The 19725-nt window shown below is 44.0% G+C and overlaps 1 protein-coding gene across 1 annotated transcript in view; it reads right to left on the bottom strand.

The window, feature by feature from the left end:
* Window positions 1-19725, bottom strand: part of atp11c (ATPase phospholipid transporting 11C (ATP11C blood group)) — a gene marked incomplete at its 3' end in the record, with an annotated part of 134149 nt that overhangs the window by 22593 nt on the left and 91831 nt on the right. The window contains exons 4-13 of the mRNA XM_084331815.1: window positions 13885-13965; window positions 13010-13117; window positions 10645-10773; window positions 6620-6708; window positions 5633-5683; window positions 4889-4953; window positions 4564-4645; window positions 4324-4474; window positions 3851-4048; window positions 1323-1493 (exon numbers count right to left, since the gene is read on the bottom strand). Coding sequence (XP_084187941.1) covers window positions 1323-1493; window positions 3851-4048; window positions 4324-4474; window positions 4564-4645; window positions 4889-4953; window positions 5633-5683; window positions 6620-6708; window positions 10645-10773; window positions 13010-13117; window positions 13885-13965 — 1125 coding nt within the window. The remainder of the gene's footprint in view (window positions 1-1322; window positions 1494-3850; window positions 4049-4323; window positions 4475-4563; window positions 4646-4888; window positions 4954-5632; window positions 5684-6619; window positions 6709-10644; window positions 10774-13009; window positions 13118-13884; window positions 13966-19725) is intronic.

Below are 19725 nucleotides of genomic sequence, written 5' to 3'. Positions count from 1 at the left end.
GCGCATGTAATGACTGAAGCCACGTTTTGATGACATCATCACAACAACACGCGTTAGGTTACAGGTTGTTTCTGTTTCGGTGATATATTTTCGGTGAAAATGGTAATTTTCTGCCGAAAACTTTCGGTGGCCGAAATTTCGGTGCATCCCTAATTCTCGTACACCTGAATTTGCATACAGGCATGCCCCGCCAGGCCCTTATAAGGCGAATGAGGCGTGTGCAAAACAGCGAGAGGGTCAGCATTGCATCTGCACCATGCTGACCCATTCAACAGGTAGCGCGGAAGCGATTTGCGACTGATCTCAAAATGAGATTAAATTAAAATGTATTGTCATGGGGCGCTCCAGTAGCACACCACATAGCACGCTGAGTCGCAAAGCAGTCGCCCCGGGTTCGATTCCCCGACCCGATGGCCATATGCCGCATGTCTTCCCCTCGCGTTTCACCATCTCTCCTCCATCGGTCCTGCGTGGCCGCTGTCGGTCCTGCGTTGACCAAAAGGTCCTGCGTTGACCAAAAAAAGCTGAAAATGCTATAAATAAAATCTTTAAAAAATGTATTGTCATTATACAGCACAAGTACAATACAACATTATCATCATTATAATTATTTAATTCCACGGATGTCTGTAGGATTTAAGTGACGGCAATCCCCAAGGACTTCTCCCACAGACAACTGCCTTTTCAAGTTCGTAAATCCTACATAAATCCTAAAACAAATGTACAATACGAAGCCGGTTGAGAATGCCGAATATGTTCATAATCGAGTTACGAAGGAATTCCTTGGCAACGAGAATGAGGACCAATGTTGATTTATTTTGCACCTAATCTCACACACATAAAAAAACTCTACATAGTTTTGTACACATTCACTTAATTTGACAGTTAATCAGAGTAAATTAGTTTCAATATTGCCACCAGTGATGTCATCAGGGGCATTGAATCCTTGTGTTGTGTTAATTACAGCAATTATAAAAAGGTAGCAGTCCCTATAAGACTATTGCTAAAGCTATTGCCATTTTTTCATAATTTCATGGAACTGTAATTAAAACAACACAAGGATTCAATGTCCCTGATGACATCACTGGTGGCCATATTCAAACAAAATGTCTCTCAATATCTGTGTGCAAAACTATTTAGAGCTTTTGGATGTGTGTGAGATTATGCGCAAAATAAGCTTAGTTTTGCTTTGTAGTGAAGTTCCTTTAACATATACTGTACATCAAGGAGACTGTGAACTCTATGTGGGCTATGCAATAGGCTGATGTGTGTGCCTGCATGAGTGTGTGTGTTTCTAACAGACGGAACACCACACAACCCACCTTGCCAGCCTTCTCCTGCAGCTTGCTCACAGGCCCATCTGTCACGCAGAACCCATCCAAATCTGTTCCCGCGTCCCGGTACTTGTACTGGAAACCGTCAATGCAGCACTCGATGAACTCCATGTTGTTCTGGGTTAGTGTGCCGGTCTTGTCCGTGAACACATACTCCACCTGTAGGCAGCGGGGCAACACTGCATTACGCCGCTCTTCCAAGGCACATAAGAAAATACACTCCTGCAATTAACAGGCTCCAACAATAAGATTGGGCAATTAATCCCAGACAGAATTACACCGCATAAATCAGTTTAACGAAGCATCACCTTTAATTTATCATCTGGCATTAATCATCTGGCAAACCAAGCATGGCTGATGTACGACTGCACTGTTTGAGTTGGAAGTGCAGTAAAAACAGAAGTCAGGACGGCTCAGGCAATCAGCTCTAATTAAGGAGCTGCTCACACTTCAGAGTAATGACCGTTTTGTTTCATTTATGGCGCTTTCCCACTAACTTGCCGTGCCGGAAACCGTGCTCCCACTTCGCTTTGTCCACAGCCAACGCATTCGGTTCCGGGGGGGGGGGGGGGGGGGGGGGGGGGGGCAGACGCAGCTTCGCTTTAGGCTTTAGGCGGCGCGAACAGTGTTCACTAGAGTTGAAAGTATTTCAACTTGAGCAAGAAATTGGCCAGGCAAGATGGAGCAAATATGGGTATATCTTAACAACGGATTATAAAATAGACTGCTATGAATGCTCTGTAGCATATAGATATTGAATAGGGTACATTTAGAAATGGTCTTGTTTTTGTAAATGTCAACAATGCCACAGTTGAGACAAAACGGTTAACATTAAAAACAGTTATTACATAGCGTTTTAACATTCGCCGAAATGCTTGATTGTGATTGGTCAATAGCGCTCGGTTGCCCATAGCAGCGGTCCGTTATTTTTCAATAACTGACCGCTGCCAGGGGCAACCGAGCAATAATGACCGCTGTTCGCAGCTGGAGCAATCAAGCCCACTGACACACACTGCATCAGTGCAATCAGACACACCTGCCGGCGATAATAATAATAACTTTATTTGGGCTGACAGCGGAGCCACAGAACAACTGCATCTGCATTTGATCTCGTCTTGTCGATGGTGTAAAATGAATTAAGTATATTGTTAGTAAGTTAGCATTGTAATAAGCGGGATAATGTAGCCTATACTCGGTCATTGTCGCAAAATAATTGACCTTCAAACTCTGTGTTGGTCAATTATTTTGCAACAATGACCTCGTAGCTATACATTATCCCTTACTTAACCACTGGGACGTTTATAAAGTGCACCTGATAATTCGCCACAGCCAATTCTACTTCCACAGCTGTCACTGGTCTCTTAAATAGTCTATGTATGTAAAATGGATTTCACTTTTGAAGTAAAAAAATAAATAATAATAATCTCCTGGTTAAGATTATGTCCTTCCTCAGCTGGGTGTTTAGAATAGTATAGTGAGAAAGTGTTTTCTGGCCAGCCGCATTGTTTCACCAAATAGTGAACATTGTAAATACTTTACCTAAAAACAACACTATTTAGCTTACACAATCTTGTTATAACTAAAATATTGGCTGAAAAGAATAATTGTTTTTGTGCATAGATGATCGCTAGATGTATCAACTTATAATACAAGTTTCACTTGAGCATTCCCTGTATGACAGTGTGGTCAGCAGGGCAATAGCAAACATTAAAGGGGACCTATTATAAGAAATGCCTTTTCCTGTGTTTTGCATTGTTCTTATAGAATGAGGGGTTGTCCCAACGCTGAGAAAATGTGAAATACGTCGTGCATTCCGCCTTTTCTGCAATTCAGCTGTGACAAGAACACTCCCTCTTGAAACAAGCAGAATTCAGAATTGCAGCCACAATCGTCATAGTTACCTACAGTAAGTCTGCAGTGCATGGGGCTGGAGAAACCGACATGCCGAGTCAACCTCGTATTGTAGTTGAAATACATATGCATTAAAAACATTTTCCCCAGCGATTCTCTTAGTTGCATCAATATTGTGCCGTCAGGACAGTCTCATATTTGTAGGTTAAGTATTTAAAGTTTGCCACATTTGCTATTGGCCATTCTAGCACTCTCATCTTGTTATCAACCAGTTGTAAGTTGATGGATCTAGTGTGATCTATGAATGAAAATTTCTCCAGCAGATCTCTTAAATTACAAGATTATATAAATTAAGCAGTGTTGTTGTGTTTACATGTGAAGTAACAATATTTCCAACGTTCTCTATTTGGCCAGACTGGAATGCAGCCCAGCTCTCTCACTACACGGGGGAGGCAGGAGCCGGCAGAAGCACGCTTGACTCGCATCACTTCAGAGTCCCTACTGGCAGTGCGAATGCAAACAGAAAGAAAGCCCTGAAGGTAGTTCTCGGGGGAGCTCCCCAGTGGGTAGTTCCTCTCAGGGAGTCCCCAGAACCATTTTGTCCGAAAACTCTTAAGTGTGTTCTCCATCCTGTCCACATGCCCCTCTTCCCTTCCCTCTCTGACCTGCCCCAGCTCCTCGTTGAGGTCAGAGGTGTTGACCAGCGCCCCCTCCTGGATCTCTGGGTCGTAGAAGTCCTTGTCCCAGGAGATGAAGAAGGAGCCCAAGAACTTCTGCATCTCCACTGTCACGTACATGGACACGGGGATGATGAAGTTGAAGAGGACCATGAAGGACAGGAAGTCTGTGAACATCTTCAGGTACTGCAGGAGAAGGGAACACAATGAGTATATCTTTATCTCCATGAATAAAGGAATAAAAAAAACTCACACAGATGGTGGAGACAAATGATGGGTAGGACTATGCGAGTCTGCATGAAAAGCAGAAACCTCTACCCGGAGCTGACCGACTGCCAACACGAACCAACGTGTTCAATTGGCTGCCAGTCACAGACACACAAAAAACTACCCCCAGATGGCAGTGTGGGCAGTGTTTTCTGCTGTACGGTCAAGTCAGGTGTGATGAAATGTGTCCTCACCAGGTTGGTGTCCTTCTCTCCCTGGGTCTTCTGGTTGTACCAAGGCTCATCCTGCCCTGGCTTGTTCTGCCACACATACTTTAGTGTCGTGCAGACCAGGGCCTTGCTCACCAAGATACACAGGTAGACCAGGAGGAAAGCATTGATGGACCTGGGGGGCAAATGAAACATTCAAATACATGAGCTCCACAGGCCATACAATTCCCGTTCATCACTCGCACTCACACACCTCCAACTTACTTTTCAACTGCAGAGCGTTTCTGAGACTTGCCCTGGTAGTTCAGCGCCATCTTGGTCTCCATGCCAGTGTACACTGCTACACCTGGAGAAGCAAGAGGAGAAGCTCAGGGACGAGGACGGTGCTCTTAACATCAACCGTGGTCCCGTCAATTGATAGAACAAAGCTCTAACACTACCAAGGTCATGGGTTCGCATCCCACCAGGGCTAACCATACTATTCTAAGAGGTTACACACTCACGGTAGTGCCAAGATGCAACATGGACAAACGTCCTCTACACCAAATGGTAAATATCATCACGCTCAGGCTTCACCCTTTCAACTTACCACAGATCTTCTGTGTGTTCTTCAAGGTCGCCCCTTTCAGCAGCAGGTTCTCTGGACCCAAAGACCTGAACAAGGTTAACACAGAGTCAGTTACTCGTCAGCTTTGCGGCGTGCCGAGTTGATCATCCCTGCTCCAACTGGCAGCCATGTTGGCACAGAGGCTAAAAATGTCCAGTGGCGACTGATGACTGCGGTCCAGGTTCACTCTGGACTCAATGTCCTTGAGAAGGACACAGTGACATCTTTTATAAGGCCATAACAAAGTGGCCAGTGACACACTCCATGTGGATGCCAGCCTGGCTTTACTCTCGTTTTGGAGTTATGAACCTATAAAAGATCGATTCCATGGTAATGCAAATGGAAACGACTGGGTGTTTGAGAGACTGTGCCTTTATTTCTTCTATTTGTGTGTGTGTGTGTATGTGTGTGTGTGTACTTCTACTATGTACTATGCTTATATACTACTACCTACTATGCTACTATGTCTATACTACTACATACTATGCTAATATGTCTATAGTACTATGCACTCCGTGTTCTACACTGTTGGACGAACAATATCAATTACCTTTAGCTGCCAGAGTTGTACCCTTCCTGCTGACTTGTTGTATAGAACTTGTAAGTCGCTTTGCATAAAAGCGTCAGCTAAATTACTAAATGTAATGTAAATGTGTGTGTGTGCGTGCGTGTGTGCGTGCATGTGTAGGCTGTGAGGGAGTGTATAATTATGGGGAGTGCTCTCACCTTACTGCAGGCTCCCGATCACTCTTGTATATGTGCATACGGCCAACGAACCTGGAACAGATGCAATATCTATATGAGCACACACAGCTACCCAAGTTATTGTACAAACACAGGACATCTGATCTATAGCGGATCAGTACATCTAATACACAGAAGATCTGGATTTAAAGTGTGAGTCAACCCATGCTTGTTTCTTACATTACAAGTAGGTATGCACCGATATGACAATTGGCCGATACCAATAACCGATATTAACATTTCTGTTATGTCCAATAACCAATATTCCCTATGTAAATATGATCTGTATAAATAAAACAAATGTCTATGATAATCAAATTTTGTACATGGTATTTTTGTACATACTGAAATAATAGCCCACAATCCTATACTGCGCCATTGTCACATGCGTGTAACGTTACCCAAACAAACTCTGTGACAAAAAAAAAGAAATAGCTGTTGACATGCTATCACAGCACTTTCTGCCTATCACTAGGACCTTGCAGGAAGATGCAAAAATTAAGAGGCGGCCAAGTACTGGTGGTTAGCCAGTACTTGCACGCTGGCAACAACCCCATCTATTATATTGACTGGGAAAAGGCAGCATCTGGCAGATGCACTTTTTTTTTAAACACTCCGTCATGTGGCTAACAACTATGTTCCTCTTCCTGCCTGTAGGGGGAGCCAAATACGCTTCAATTCCCATAAGTGAGGGAGCAGAAGTCCTCTGAGCAAAACTCAGGTCACACTTCCCCCTCTCTTCCAGGGAGGTTTTCTCGAACACAAGTTCTCCAGTGCCAGTAATAATATGTCAAGCAGGATGACTAACGTATGACATGGCTTGACAGCTTACCACTTTACGGTCTGTGTTACTGTTAAGGGCCAACTAGAACATTTCAATAGGCGGTTGATTGAACCCTCCACCTAACAAACCACAGGCGACACGTGCTGTTAGTGTAAACCTCTCGGGACCATGTGACCAGTGCCTACTTGTAGAGGTCGGGCTGGGGCTGCTCACACTCGATGGTGGCACTGAGAGACTCCAGATGCTTCTCAGTGTCTGGAACTGTGTAGTGTGTCTGGAGGAGGGGGGGGGGGGGGAGAGAGAGGAGGGAGGGGGAGAGAGAGAGAGAGAGAGAGAGAGAGAGAGAGAGGGGGAGAGAGAGAGAGAGAGAGAGAGACAGAGGGGGGAGAGACAGAGAGAGGGAGACAGAGATAGGGAGGGAGAGAGACAGTGAATGAGGGGGAGAGAGAGACAGAGAGAGATAGAGAGGGGGGCAGAGAGGGAAACAGAGAGACCGTGAATGAGGGGGATAGAGAGACAGTAACAGCAGGGGAGAGAGAAACGGAGAGAGCGGGAGAGAGAGGGGGGAGAGGAGAGAGATAGATAAGACAGAGAGAAAGGGAGGGGAGAGAGTGAGACAGAGAGAGAGGGGGGGGGGAGGGAGAGAGAGAGAGAGAGAGAGAGAGAGAGAGAGAGAGAGAGAGAGAGAGAGAGAGAGAGAGAGAGAGAGAGAGAGACAGAGGGGGGAGAGACAGAGATAGGGAGGGAGAGATAGGGAGGGAGAGAGACAGTGAATGAGGGGGAGAGAGAGACAGAGAGAGATAGAGAGGGGGGCAGAGAGGGAAACAGAGAGACCGTGAATGAGGGGGATAGAGAGACAGTAACAGCAGGGGAGAGAGAGACGGAGAGAGCGGGAGAGAGAGGGGGGAGAGGAGAGAGATAGATAAGACAGAGAGAAAGGGAGGGGAGAGAGTGAGACCGAGAGAGGGAGAGAGAGAGGAGTGAGTGCTGACTGTTTCAGGTCAGATGGTCATCACAGCTAGTGCTGGGAGGTATACTGAATATATTCATATTATGAAGGAATACCGTCATAGATCCATGCAAAGGTATGGGTATTTACTATACTGTTATTCATAATATAATATATACTATATATATATACACAAACTTTATATATATTATTAAGTTAATAAAAAAAGACAAGGAAAATAGACATTTAGAATGAAACAGGACCATGACAACTGTATTACAAGATAAAGATGTAAAGAATAACGTCACAATGCAATTTGCACTGGAAAACAGTCACATACCTTTATACAGTCAAAACTAAGGAAAATATTGTGATATGATATTTTGGTCATATCGCCCAGCCCTAATGGAAGCTGTCACTAAACACAAACCACAGGAGAAAAGACAGCCACCCACCCACCCCCCCCCCCCCCCCCCACACACACACACGTCACCCAATAACTAAAATGAAAAACACATGGCCAGGAAGAAAGCAGCAGCTAGATAAAGCATTATGATAACCAATACAAGCCAGTGTTTCTACTATACTTATTCAGCAATGGTGAACATCCACTACTAGAGGAAAGAAAATCGAATATGCTGTAATTTAGCCCCAATTATTTAGAAATAGAATATTTATTATCTATATAAAAACAGACAAAAAATTGTATAATAAAAAAGAAAATTCCTCAAGTTACTTTCTAATATTCTAGTATTCTAATATTGCAATAGATTCATGAACCCATCAGGCCTGATCTGAAGAAGCCTCTGAGATCTACTCTTACTGATCAGTGTAAAAATTATTGCAAGTGGCGTTTTCAATTGCCTGAAGAGACCTTCATCATGAATTATAGTTAAGAGAAATGTGAGGAATTTGAGGGGGAGCTCCCGTAGCTCACCGCATATATCTGCGCTATTTCTGCGTCGGGGAAAACCGTGCTCGTCACGGATCTGGGGGACACAAGTTCGATTCCCAGACCCGCCGTCATTTCTCAGAATGTATTCCCCTGCTCTACATCCCATTTCAACCTGTTTCTGTCGGTCATGCTTGACCAGAAAAGCGATAAACGCTAAACGCAAAAAAAAAAAAAAAAATGTGAGGAATTTGAATGAACAAGCCTTTCTAAGCAACTTCTATTGACAGTGACATTCATCTTACATCTGGAATTCCTGATGTTGAATTATCTTTAGATTTGTTTTTACAAAAAATGTCTGTTGTAAAGAAGCATGCACCTTTTAAGAAGATGTGAAAAATAGATCTAGTCCATGGTTTTCCCTCAACTTATCAACCTTGTTCATGGCAAGAAACAAAGCTTGGTCCCTCACTAGACACACTAAAGAGATAACGCATTGGGTTTCATTTAGAAAGCTTAGGAATAAACTAGGCATGTCTCTCGTGAGAAAAGCTCAATCTGATTTGGAATTTGGGCGTGTAAGATTTTTTAAGATTCTATTTTTCTATTCTTATAGTACAGCTTGATTTATTATTTGTATTACTATTAGGGGTGGGGGGGGGAAATCGATACGGAGTAGTATCGCGATACTTTGCGTGGCGATACTGTATCAGGGACGCCAAGTATCGATATTTAATTATTCATAAAAAATTTAAAAAAAAATTATAAGGAAGTTTATTCTGTGTCTCAACATTGTAAATGAGGGCCTGCCTTCAACAATCTTTTCAAGTCAAACTCTGCGCCGCTGCTGAATTAGGACTGCCGCTGCTATGAACTAGAGTACTAGACTATAAAAGAAAAATTCTTTTAAAAAAAATATATATAATATATATATATATATGTTTTTATCATTTCATTTGGGCTGTGGGGGGTGCTTAATGTAAAAGACTGACCTGAGGAAAAGGCTGCAGGGAGAAAGCACTGCAGTCTAGTCGATTTTGTTTTGAGCACAAAGTTCATCATAGATCTAGCCTCTTTAATTTTGCTCCGGGGGGGGGGGGGGGGACCCCGGACCCCCCTAGAGGCACAGCACCGCTGCTGAATTTTTTTTCAGGGGAAACACTGGAGTCATTAACCCTTTGAGTGCCACAGACGTGTTTATATCGTTATTTCATGCCCCCCGTTGAGTGCCGCCGGCGCTAATTGTCGTTTTTATTTTTTATTAGCGATCTGAATAAATATTTCATCAACCGAGTCTCCCGTTGGTACAGCAGCCCCTCTAGGAGCTCCGATGGGAAAATACCGCCCCCTATTATCTATCCCTGTGTAACTGCAGGCCATTCGATTAGACTGGTGGATGTGTGGGGGGGAGCCTACTGGCTCCACTATGCTGGCGAGCCGTCTGATGAAGAGGGAAGTGATCGCGAGATGGAAAGCAGCCTGGAATATATATATACAGCAGCCAATAATCAATCAATAAACGCGATCGATATTTGGAATGGCGATTAGGAATTGGAATAATCTTTTTGGAGAACATCTGATCTAAGGTAAGGAGTCTATGTTACCAGTTTTAGGATAATCAGAGCTGTTTTCACTGAGATAACCGCGTGTCACGTATGTGTATATGTGTGTGTATGTGTGTGTGTGTGTGTGTGTGCTGTTGAGGAAATAAGAGAATCGATTTCTCAGCTCGCTCCTATAGCATGCATAAGTACACATATACTATCGATAATCTAGCGTTTATTTGAAAACGATTCATAAATAGGCCGACAAATGACAACATGTCTAGTGTATTCGAGAATATTCCAATAAATGCCGTTTATGACGGAATCTTTCTATTTTCCTGAAATTTTCGAGAAAACGATAACTTTTCGAAATGCTATAAAAAGGATATGAACCGATTAAAAAACAATCCGTTTCGACAATGTTGACTGCAAACAAGTCATTGATAAGCGACGGGCAGATTAGACACATAGCCATAATTTAAAACATAGATTATGCGTTTTTAACGCTATCATTGAAGTGGGTGCTGGCATTCAACGGGGTTTCCAATGTTAAATGACCGGCACTGAAAGTCTTAATGTAAGTATACACAGCTGAGGTTACAGTATCTCTGAGGAGCAGTGAGCTGAGGTTACAGTATCTCTGAGGAGCAGTGAGCTGGGGTTACAGTATCTCTGAGGAGCAGTGAGCTGAGGTTACAGTATCTCTGAGGAGCAGTGAGCTGAGGTTACAGTATCTCTGAGGAGCAGTGAGCTGAGGTTACAGTATCTCTGAGGAGCAGTGAGCTGAGGTTACAGTATCTCTGAGGAGCAGTGAGCTGAGGTTACCTTGTGGTTGGACTCTCCATCAAGGCTGGCTGTGGTGACAAAGCAGGTCTGGTCCTCCCTGCTAGACTGCAGCAGGATCAGATCACAGGGAAAGGTCTCGTCCTCCTCTACCTCCACCACATCTCCCACCTGAAAGAACCAACACAGTGCTTTTCACTTTTTTATCCCTAGTTTCTTCTTCATTGTTCTCTTCATGATGTTCTTATACATTGCCCTGTGGTGCTCCTGCTTGCGTGTTTGAACAATGTCGAGTCGAGACTCATGCATGGTCGGTAAGTGACATTGGCACGTATTGGAAAATGGCAAGTTAAAGGTGTTCTTAACATTCTAAATGGATGTTTTTCTGGCCTGTAGATACAGAGCAAAACGAGTCTGTTTGAGACGTGTCCAGTGTTAACCATAGCGCCTGTGTAAAAGTCCCGCCCAATCGGGAAACAGGAATTGTTCCATTTACATCCCATTGACGCAGCTTGTAATGTGTCACTCTTCCTTTATTAGATGATCTCCGCTACTACCCACCTCAAGTGCAGTACCACACAATATACAAAAGATCTAATTGAGCCTTGCACTGAACCTTGCCTGTTTTTGATTTATTTGGACAGCCCATGTATTAGCAGTTGTAAAGTCAATCGAAATGACTTAGTAGTGTGAATTCTACCTCTACTGTCTTTCTATGAATGAACACAACAATCTTAACTAACCTACCGATTTTACATAACAGTTTGAAAATATTGCTCATCTGAAAACTTAAAATGTGAGTCTTGGTCTGAGGTACTATAGTGTGTCGTTATCAAACATTCTCCAACGACATCTTTTAACAATTCTTTCCTCAATGTACATCTCAAGTAGGGATGTAACAGTGTACCGTTTTAAGGTATACCACGGTATCAAGCAACCACAGTTCTGAACTCGGGGTTCACACAGACATTGCAAAATGAAATTCAAGGACTTTTGAGTACTTTTCCAAGCACTATTTTTCATTTTCAAGGATGTCACTCGAAGGATACAATTCACTTTTAAATGCTGTTTTTTAAAGCATCTTCTTGGCCTGCTTGGCAGTTAGATCAAGTTAGAGCATCACACGTGAACAAATTAGGAAAAGCAGTTGGAGCGACTCGTCAGATTTTATTAAAACGGAACGAAACGTTTTTTTATTTCTTGATTCAGAACAATTTGATCATGGATGAACAAAACATTCAATGCGAATGGTTGATTTGAATTTCAAGGACTTTTTAAACACCTTGGCCTTAAAGAAATGGGCTGTTTTCAAGGAATTCCAGGCCTTGACTTTTTTTGTAAAATAATAATAATAATAATAATAATAATAATAATAATAATAATAATAATAATAATAATAATAATAATAATAATAATAATAATAATAATAATAATAATAATAATAATAATAATAATGGCTTGGATTTATATAGCGCTCTTCATGACACCCAGAGCGCTTCACAGAGTCCATTATTCGTTCATACACAGTCATACCGGTGGTGGTAAGCTACAATTGCAGCCAGAGCTGCCCTGAGACAGACTCACGGAAGCGTGGCGAATAATCATCGCCTACGGCCCCTCCGACCACCACCAACATTCATTCACATGCATACACATTCATACGAGGCAAGTAGGTTAAGTGTCTTGCCCAAGGACACAACAGCGATGGGATGGACATGGGCTTGAGCGGGATTCGAACCACCAACCCTTCGATCATTGGACGACCCGCTCTACCCCTGAGCCAAAGCCGCCCCACAGCTGTGAACTATAAGCCTTTGCCTGTAACACCGTGACCACAGTATAGATGCATGTTGCACAATGAGCATAATGCACAGTGCCTCACGTCACTACAATGGAGGGTGACCTATCCACAGCTCCGCTCATGACAGCCAGGAGAAAACATTCTCATATTAGGTTATAAGGAGGACCCTTGTGTTACATATTTGTATGTAAATGTTACAATGCTAATGCATGACAGTTTCAGTTAAATACACACACCATTCAGTTCAATAAAGCAGTATTTTTCTTCAACGTTTTTTTTGATGAGCCATAGCATGTTAAATTAAGAGGGGGAACAAGTGGCCGTGGTATTTTGGTAGATACTGTGAAATGTCATACTAAGCTCCCCCTGTTCTTTTTTCCTGTTCAGTACAAATCAAAAATGTTCACTGGTGTCAAGAGTATTAATTGTCAAGAGGAAGAGGTGTGTCAATCACATTGACGATTGGTCAATTTACCATCCCTGTTCTCTATTGGGCCCTTTTTACCGGGTTCAACATACATTAATTCACCCTCTCACCACAACCCATCTAAAACCAGTAGCCCCCCCCCCCCCCCACACTGGGTCCCTCAGGAGATATTTATTTACCTTGATCTTCTCGCTCTCCTTCCGCGTTTTGCGGCCCTCCTCCAGGACCGTCACCAGGTACTTATTCACCTCGTTGTCTGCCTTGTGCCTCAGCCAGTCCTCATAGCCCTGAGAGAGAGTGATGGAGAGGGGGTGAAGGGTGCACGGTGAGGGCACAGAGAGGGCACCCAGAGGAAAGGCCGAAGCAGATTCAGTGCCGGCGAGTTATAGAGGGAGGGCATGAGAGGAGGTGGAGGAGAGAGGTTGGGAGAGGTGGTGCAGAGACAGTGTCAGATGGATGGGAGGATGAAAGAGTGAGATAGAGAGAGATAAACAGAAGGACACAGGGATAGAGAGAGAGAGAATTCTTCCTGGGATAGACGGGTCATTGGAGCTCTACACGGCTCACCTCGACCCCTCTGAAACGAGGCAGTTGGAGTGCCCCGCTGTCCCACTTCAAAGCCGGGCTGAAGGCAGTCCAGCGCTATCAGTGTGTCCCATATATTTTTGGAAGGAAGTCCATCCTCTATTGTGCAATTCAAAGTGCCAGCAGCAGGCGACCAAAAATAATAATAAATAAATAAAGCCAATCCTGAAACAATACATCTAAAGCTGGGACACAGCTACAGCCGAGTGAGAGAAAGACAAACTCCCTTGATTCTCTCTCTCCCTCCCTCCCCTCTATCCCCCTCCCTCACTCACTCACTCACTCACTACTTGGTCACATTCCCAGAGAACACATTCCCTTTCCCCCCTCTGATCAAAATTCACCAGCAGAGAACATTATGAAGCCCAACAAAGTATATTAGTCACATACTAAACTCCCAGCTACAGAGCAGCGGCAGAAGAGCAGTTTATTGTATTGTCAGGGAGGGATGGGGGGGTTCATGTCCTACCTGTTTGATCGCTGTTACTGTGATGACAAAAAACAAAGGTAGACCGCTGGTGACTGGGCTGGTGGGGGTGTCCACTATCACCTGATGGAAGAACAAGACAGGAGATAAAACAGTCAATACAGAGACAACTGCACTGAAAACAACATTGTGCAATAGTCAGAATTCATTAGCATTTTTCTTTTTTTTAACTGAACGACGACAACTTACTACTAGGCCAGGAACAAGTTAGGACAAAGACACTTCAGTGGTCACAAAGGGAGGGTGTGTGAGGGTGTGAGGGTGTGTGTGTGTGTGTGTGTGTGGTAAGAGTTCAGGGGCGGAGCACTCGCTACTAACTACAGGGTGGAGGAGCGTGTGTGTATGGGGGGGGGGGGGGGGGTCCAGTGGGTGCCTGAACAGGGGTGAGAGAGAGAGAGAGAGATAGCAAGAGAGAATGAGAGCGAGGAAAGGAGGGAAGGAGGGAGAGAGAGAGGGGGGGGGGGAGCGAGGGAGGGAGGGAGAGAGGCAAGCCTCCTAGACCACAGGACATCTAATCAAGTGGGCTGGAGACAAGAGTGTTTAATCCACCAGCACACGAGAGAGCTTCTGTCTTCCTGCCAAAGGCTGAGAGCCGGTCCCCCTCTCCTGCTGGGAACCCCCGTCCACAGCATAGTGTGTGTGTGTGCATATGTTGGAATATGATGGTATGTGTATGTAAGCGTGCATGTGTCTTTAATTAGAGGGAGCCTGCTGCACAGTGACCAGGTAATCCCAAAAATCCCAGCTCCAAAAGCACCACCTGACCACAGCTTCGAGCCAAAATACCCCAACCTGCACAAACATCCCTGTGCGTGTGCACCGCACGTGTGTGTGTCTAAGTGTACGAGTGTGCGTGTGTAAGTGTGTGTGTGCATGCACGCTAGTGTACGTGTGTCCCTCTAAAGCCGTCACAACAAGACAGATTTACCCAGGCATTCCTGCTCCTGCAGCACACAGAGACCGGGCTCCCACTGGGGCGAAAAGGGCGTGTTACAGCAAACACACACACAGACACACACACATCTCTACACACCTAGCTTCTCCCCCCCCCCCCCCCCTCATACAGAGTGTCTTGTTGGCATTCTAACCAGCAGTAGCGTTACAAGCTGTCAGACAGGCCTCAGCTGAATCCGGAGCAGCAGAGAGACGTGTCGTTGAAGCAGTGAGTTTCTGCTTATTAACACACCTGTGACCTGACTGAGAATGAGACTCAACCCCCTGCTCGCTCAGTGACACACACACACACACACACACACACACACACACGTGAGATTCATACACTGGCCCGCGCAGTCACTGCAGTCACTGCAGTCACTGCAGGCCCCCCCCCCCCCCCCCGCCCGCCCCACACACACACGCCTAATGCAAGGGCAGTGAGCTGCTAATCTATGTGAGCTTTACTGTAATTACAATTAACTGGGGGATAAATCAATTAGATGGCAAGAGATGGACTGGTGCACATGATGGAGCCATCAGGAGGATTGCAGAATGGGAGGGAAGAAGCGTGCGTTCCTTCTATTCTATCTGTAGCAGTCAGGCTATTCACGTCAGGACAAAAGGAGAAGCAAATACCTCTGCAGCAGTTGCCTCTGGGTGGAAGCGAGCGGAGCCAGAGGCGAGTGTTTCACTAACACACCAGGATAAGAGGCGAGTGTTTCACTAACACACCAGGATAAGAGGTGAGTGTTTCACTAACACACCAGGATAAGAGGCGAGTGTTTCACTAACACACCAGGATAAGAGGCGAGTGTTTCACTAACACACCAGGATAAGAGGAGAGTGTTTCACTAACACACCAGGATAAGAGGTGAGTGTTTCACTAACACACCAGGATAAGAGGTGAGTGTTTCACTAACACACCAGGATAAGAGGTGAGTGTTTCACTAACACACCAGGATAAGAGGTGAGTGTTTCACTAACACACCAGGATAAGAGGTGAGTGTTTCACTAACACACCAGGATAAGAGGTGAGTGTTTCACTAACACACCAGGATAAGAGGCGAGTGTTTCACTAACACACCAGGATAAGAGGCGAGTGTTTCACTAACACACCAGGATAAGAGGTGAGTGTTTCACTAACACACCAGGATAAGAGGTGAGTGTTTCACTAACACACCAGGATAAGAGGTGAGTGTTTCACTAACACACCAGGATAAGAAGAGACTCCTCACACAGGGGGACGTCCCCGGTGGCATGCAGGCGTTGTAATACTGGCCTGGCGTGGCTCTAACCTGCAGCGGGGCAAGGCCCCTAAGGTGATGAATGGTGGAGAGCTGCGGTAGATTGATAAACCCTCTCATCTGGAGCAGCCTGCTGATTATAGACATGAAGAGAGTGGCTGCAGGGAAGTGCTGAGGACAACGTGTCCTGGTGACACTAGACACACACACACACACACCTGATCCAGGCTGACCACTGTGGGATATTTGTGGATATCCTGAAGAAGAATGTTCTCAGTCAACCGAGGTTTGGATAATAACAAGGTTTATTAACCAAACAGATAGAATTATAGAGAGAATGGCTGAGGGCTTCGCCCCAGGTGATCAGCTGAAATGACCCAGGTGAAAGACCTGGTTTGTTCTCGGGAGGAGCATTATATAGTTAAAAGGGGGGGAGGTGGTCCCATTTGATAGGTCAAGTGGGGGGGGGGATACAGGATTGGGGAGAAAGGGGAGGGGAATGTCTTTACATGAGAGAGTTGGGGACTCAATATATTATTCCACAGTTGGGGGAGGGGGGGGACACAGGATAGATACAGGGGAGGGGAATGTCTTTACATGAGAGAGTTGGGGAATCATTATATTATTATTATATTCCACACCACTCTGCAGAATGACTACACACTATAGCCAGTCACACACACCTGACCCAGACTGGCCACTCTGCAGAATGACTACACACTATAGCCAGTCACACACACCTGACCCAGGCTGGCCACTCTGCAGAATGACTACACACTATAGCCAGTCACACACACCTGACCCAGGCTGGCCACTCTGCAGAATGACTACACACTATAGCCAGTCACACACACCTGACCCAGGCTGGCCACTCTGTAGAATGACTACACAGTGACTACACAGTAGGGCTGTCCCCGACTAAGGATTTGGATGGTCGACTATGATTGGCCAAAATTTGCTGTTAGTCGACTATTGGTCGACAAAAATAAATAAAAATAAAAGTATAATATTTAAAAAAAAAGAAAATTAATTATTTAATTTTTTTTACATTTTGTATCATTCCATTTGGACTGTGGGTGGTGATTAATGTCTGAAGGAGTCGACTGAAGGGTTCTTGTCCTCTGCAAAAGCATGCAATTGGTCCACTGATGGATACATCTTGATATTCGTCTAGTCTAGTGTGTTCATTAGATGGGTGAAATCCTCTTTCAGTGCCTCTGTGCCTGTTTTCGTAGGCAGTTAGCCTCTGGTATGCGTGGCATTAGTGTTAGCCACGCTTCTAGGCCTCTTTTCTTTTGGAAAGAATGATAAAAAATATATATATATATTATAATATTTCTTTTTATTTTTTATATTAGACTAAGAGGTTGGCCAGTCGACTACGGCTCCTTTCGACCGATTAGTCCACTAATCGACTAATAGGGGTCAGCCCTACTACACAATACACACACACACTCAACCAATTGCGTGCTTCGGGTCTCGAGTTACAAGACTATATATCCGGCGAGCATACATTTGACAAGCGCTCCATCAAATGACCACTTCCGGTTGCGACCAAACCTGAACTGACCAATCACCGCTGATAGCGAAAATGATTGATCACCGTTGTAGCCAATGAGCGTCCGCTCCGAAAGAGATACCACACGGTAGGGCTGGGCGATATGGCCTAAATATGATATCACGATATTTTCTGACCTTTCGGCGATACACGATACGCATCACGATGTTTTTCTTTTTTTCCCCAAACAATTCATTATGAGGCTTACCAAGACAGTATTTGAGTTTGCAAGCTAACATTAAAGACAAAATAAAATACCCATGCATTTAGCATTTTTATATTATATATTAGATTTAGATTATTGGATTATTAGATTATATATTGCATATATTTAGCAATGAGATATTATATGATTTAGATATGAAATATGATGAATTGAAAATGGGGGACCCTGATGTAAACAAGACGAAAGTCTTTCGCTGGTCTGCATCCCCTTAACAATTGTATGTATTGAGCTGTACTGTACCCATTCTGCAATATGTTAATAAAGTTTTAAATCAATCAATCAATAGGATTTTAGCATTTTTATGAAACTACTGTATATTTGTATGTCTCTAAATGTTTTGATGAATTGAAAATGGAGGACCCTTATGTAAAAAAGCCGAAAGTCTTTTTCTGGTCTTCATCCTCCAGTCAGTCCACTGTTGTTGTATTGAGCTGTACTGTATTGTACCCATTCTGCAATCGTTAATAACGTTCATTCATTCAATCATTCAGCCGGCAACACAATAATTTTGATTGACAGTCGAGTCTGCCAATTACGTCACACCGCTTGTACCCGCCCTGCTGTTCTTAGCACCAATCGGCAAGCAGCGCTATTCTTTTTTTACTTCCTGAATGCCCTCCTTGATTTTAACGAGAGCTCAGCTCAACGACAACAACAACAACAGCTCACCGCAGCCGACGAGTGATTACTAGCGCACCGCAGCATGACAACGAGGCATAATGATTTTACTGCAACACATGTTATAATAAAAGCCTTTCAATACATCCGTCTGATTGAAAACTTTATTAACAGACCGCAGAATGGGCACGCACAACTCGGCACGGACTGAGATATGAACAGTAACGCTTGCTATCTATGTCGTCATCGGACGTTGCTATGTTTGGGTAAATACGCTGATGTGTAACTATATAACGTGTAACTATATAATGTTGATGCCACAAAACGAATGCCTTTGTTAATCATAACAAGTACTAACTTTGATGCAGTAGTGTGTGTGTGGGAGCGGCGTTGTTCAAAAGTTTGAACGGGGTGGACCAGATTGACGCGACACAATCCTCTTGGGCAAAACATCACGATACGTTAAAAAAGTGTATCGTTAATGAACTGTACCCGATATTTATATAATATCGTCATATCGCCCAGCCCTACCACACGGTAGGGATGGGTACCGAATTCGGTACTTTTGAGGTACCGAACCGAAACACGTCGGTACTACCGAGTATCGAATCAAGTGAGAAACCGAAAATATAAAGAAAAAATAAAAAAAAACATTTTTTATTAATTTTTTTTTCCTTTTTTTTTCCCCTTTTTTCTTTTCATGTCAACGTTCACACGCACAATATATGCTTACCTAGGATTTGACTTGATTCAACAACAAAGCAGTCGGAGCAATGACAAGCCGAAAACTGTCGAAATTGTAGTTATTTGAAGTTTGGATTTTTTTTTACGACTGAGGTAGGTAAATTACATTTCGACAGTTTTCGGCTCGTCATTGCTCCGACTGCTTTGTTGTTGAATCAAGTCAAATCCTAGGTAAACATATATTGTGCGTGTGAACGTTGACATGAAAAGAAAAAAGAAAAAAAAAAAAAAGAAAAAATTAATATTTTTTTTTTTATTTTTTTTTAAAGTACAGAAAAAAGGTACCGTTGGGTACCGGTATCGATTCACAGGTACCGGTATCGGTTCAAATGTGAAAGGTACCCATCCCTACCACACGGGCGGGTGAGAGTGGGGGAAGGTTGACGAAGAAAACCTTTGTCCCGACTCTAGCGTCAGAATGTTATGAAGTGGACGGCCATTTTGGATAATCACGCTGTATCTTTACCAGTACACACATTACAAAAACCTTTCTACAA

The sequence above is a fragment of the Notolepis coatsorum genome, assembly GCF_963971535.1.
Source record: "Notolepis coatsorum genome assembly, chromosome: 16".
NCBI classification, from domain to species: Eukaryota; Metazoa; Chordata; class Actinopteri; order Aulopiformes; family Paralepididae; genus Notolepis; species Notolepis coatsorum.
This window is presented reverse-complemented; position numbering and strand designations above follow the sequence as displayed.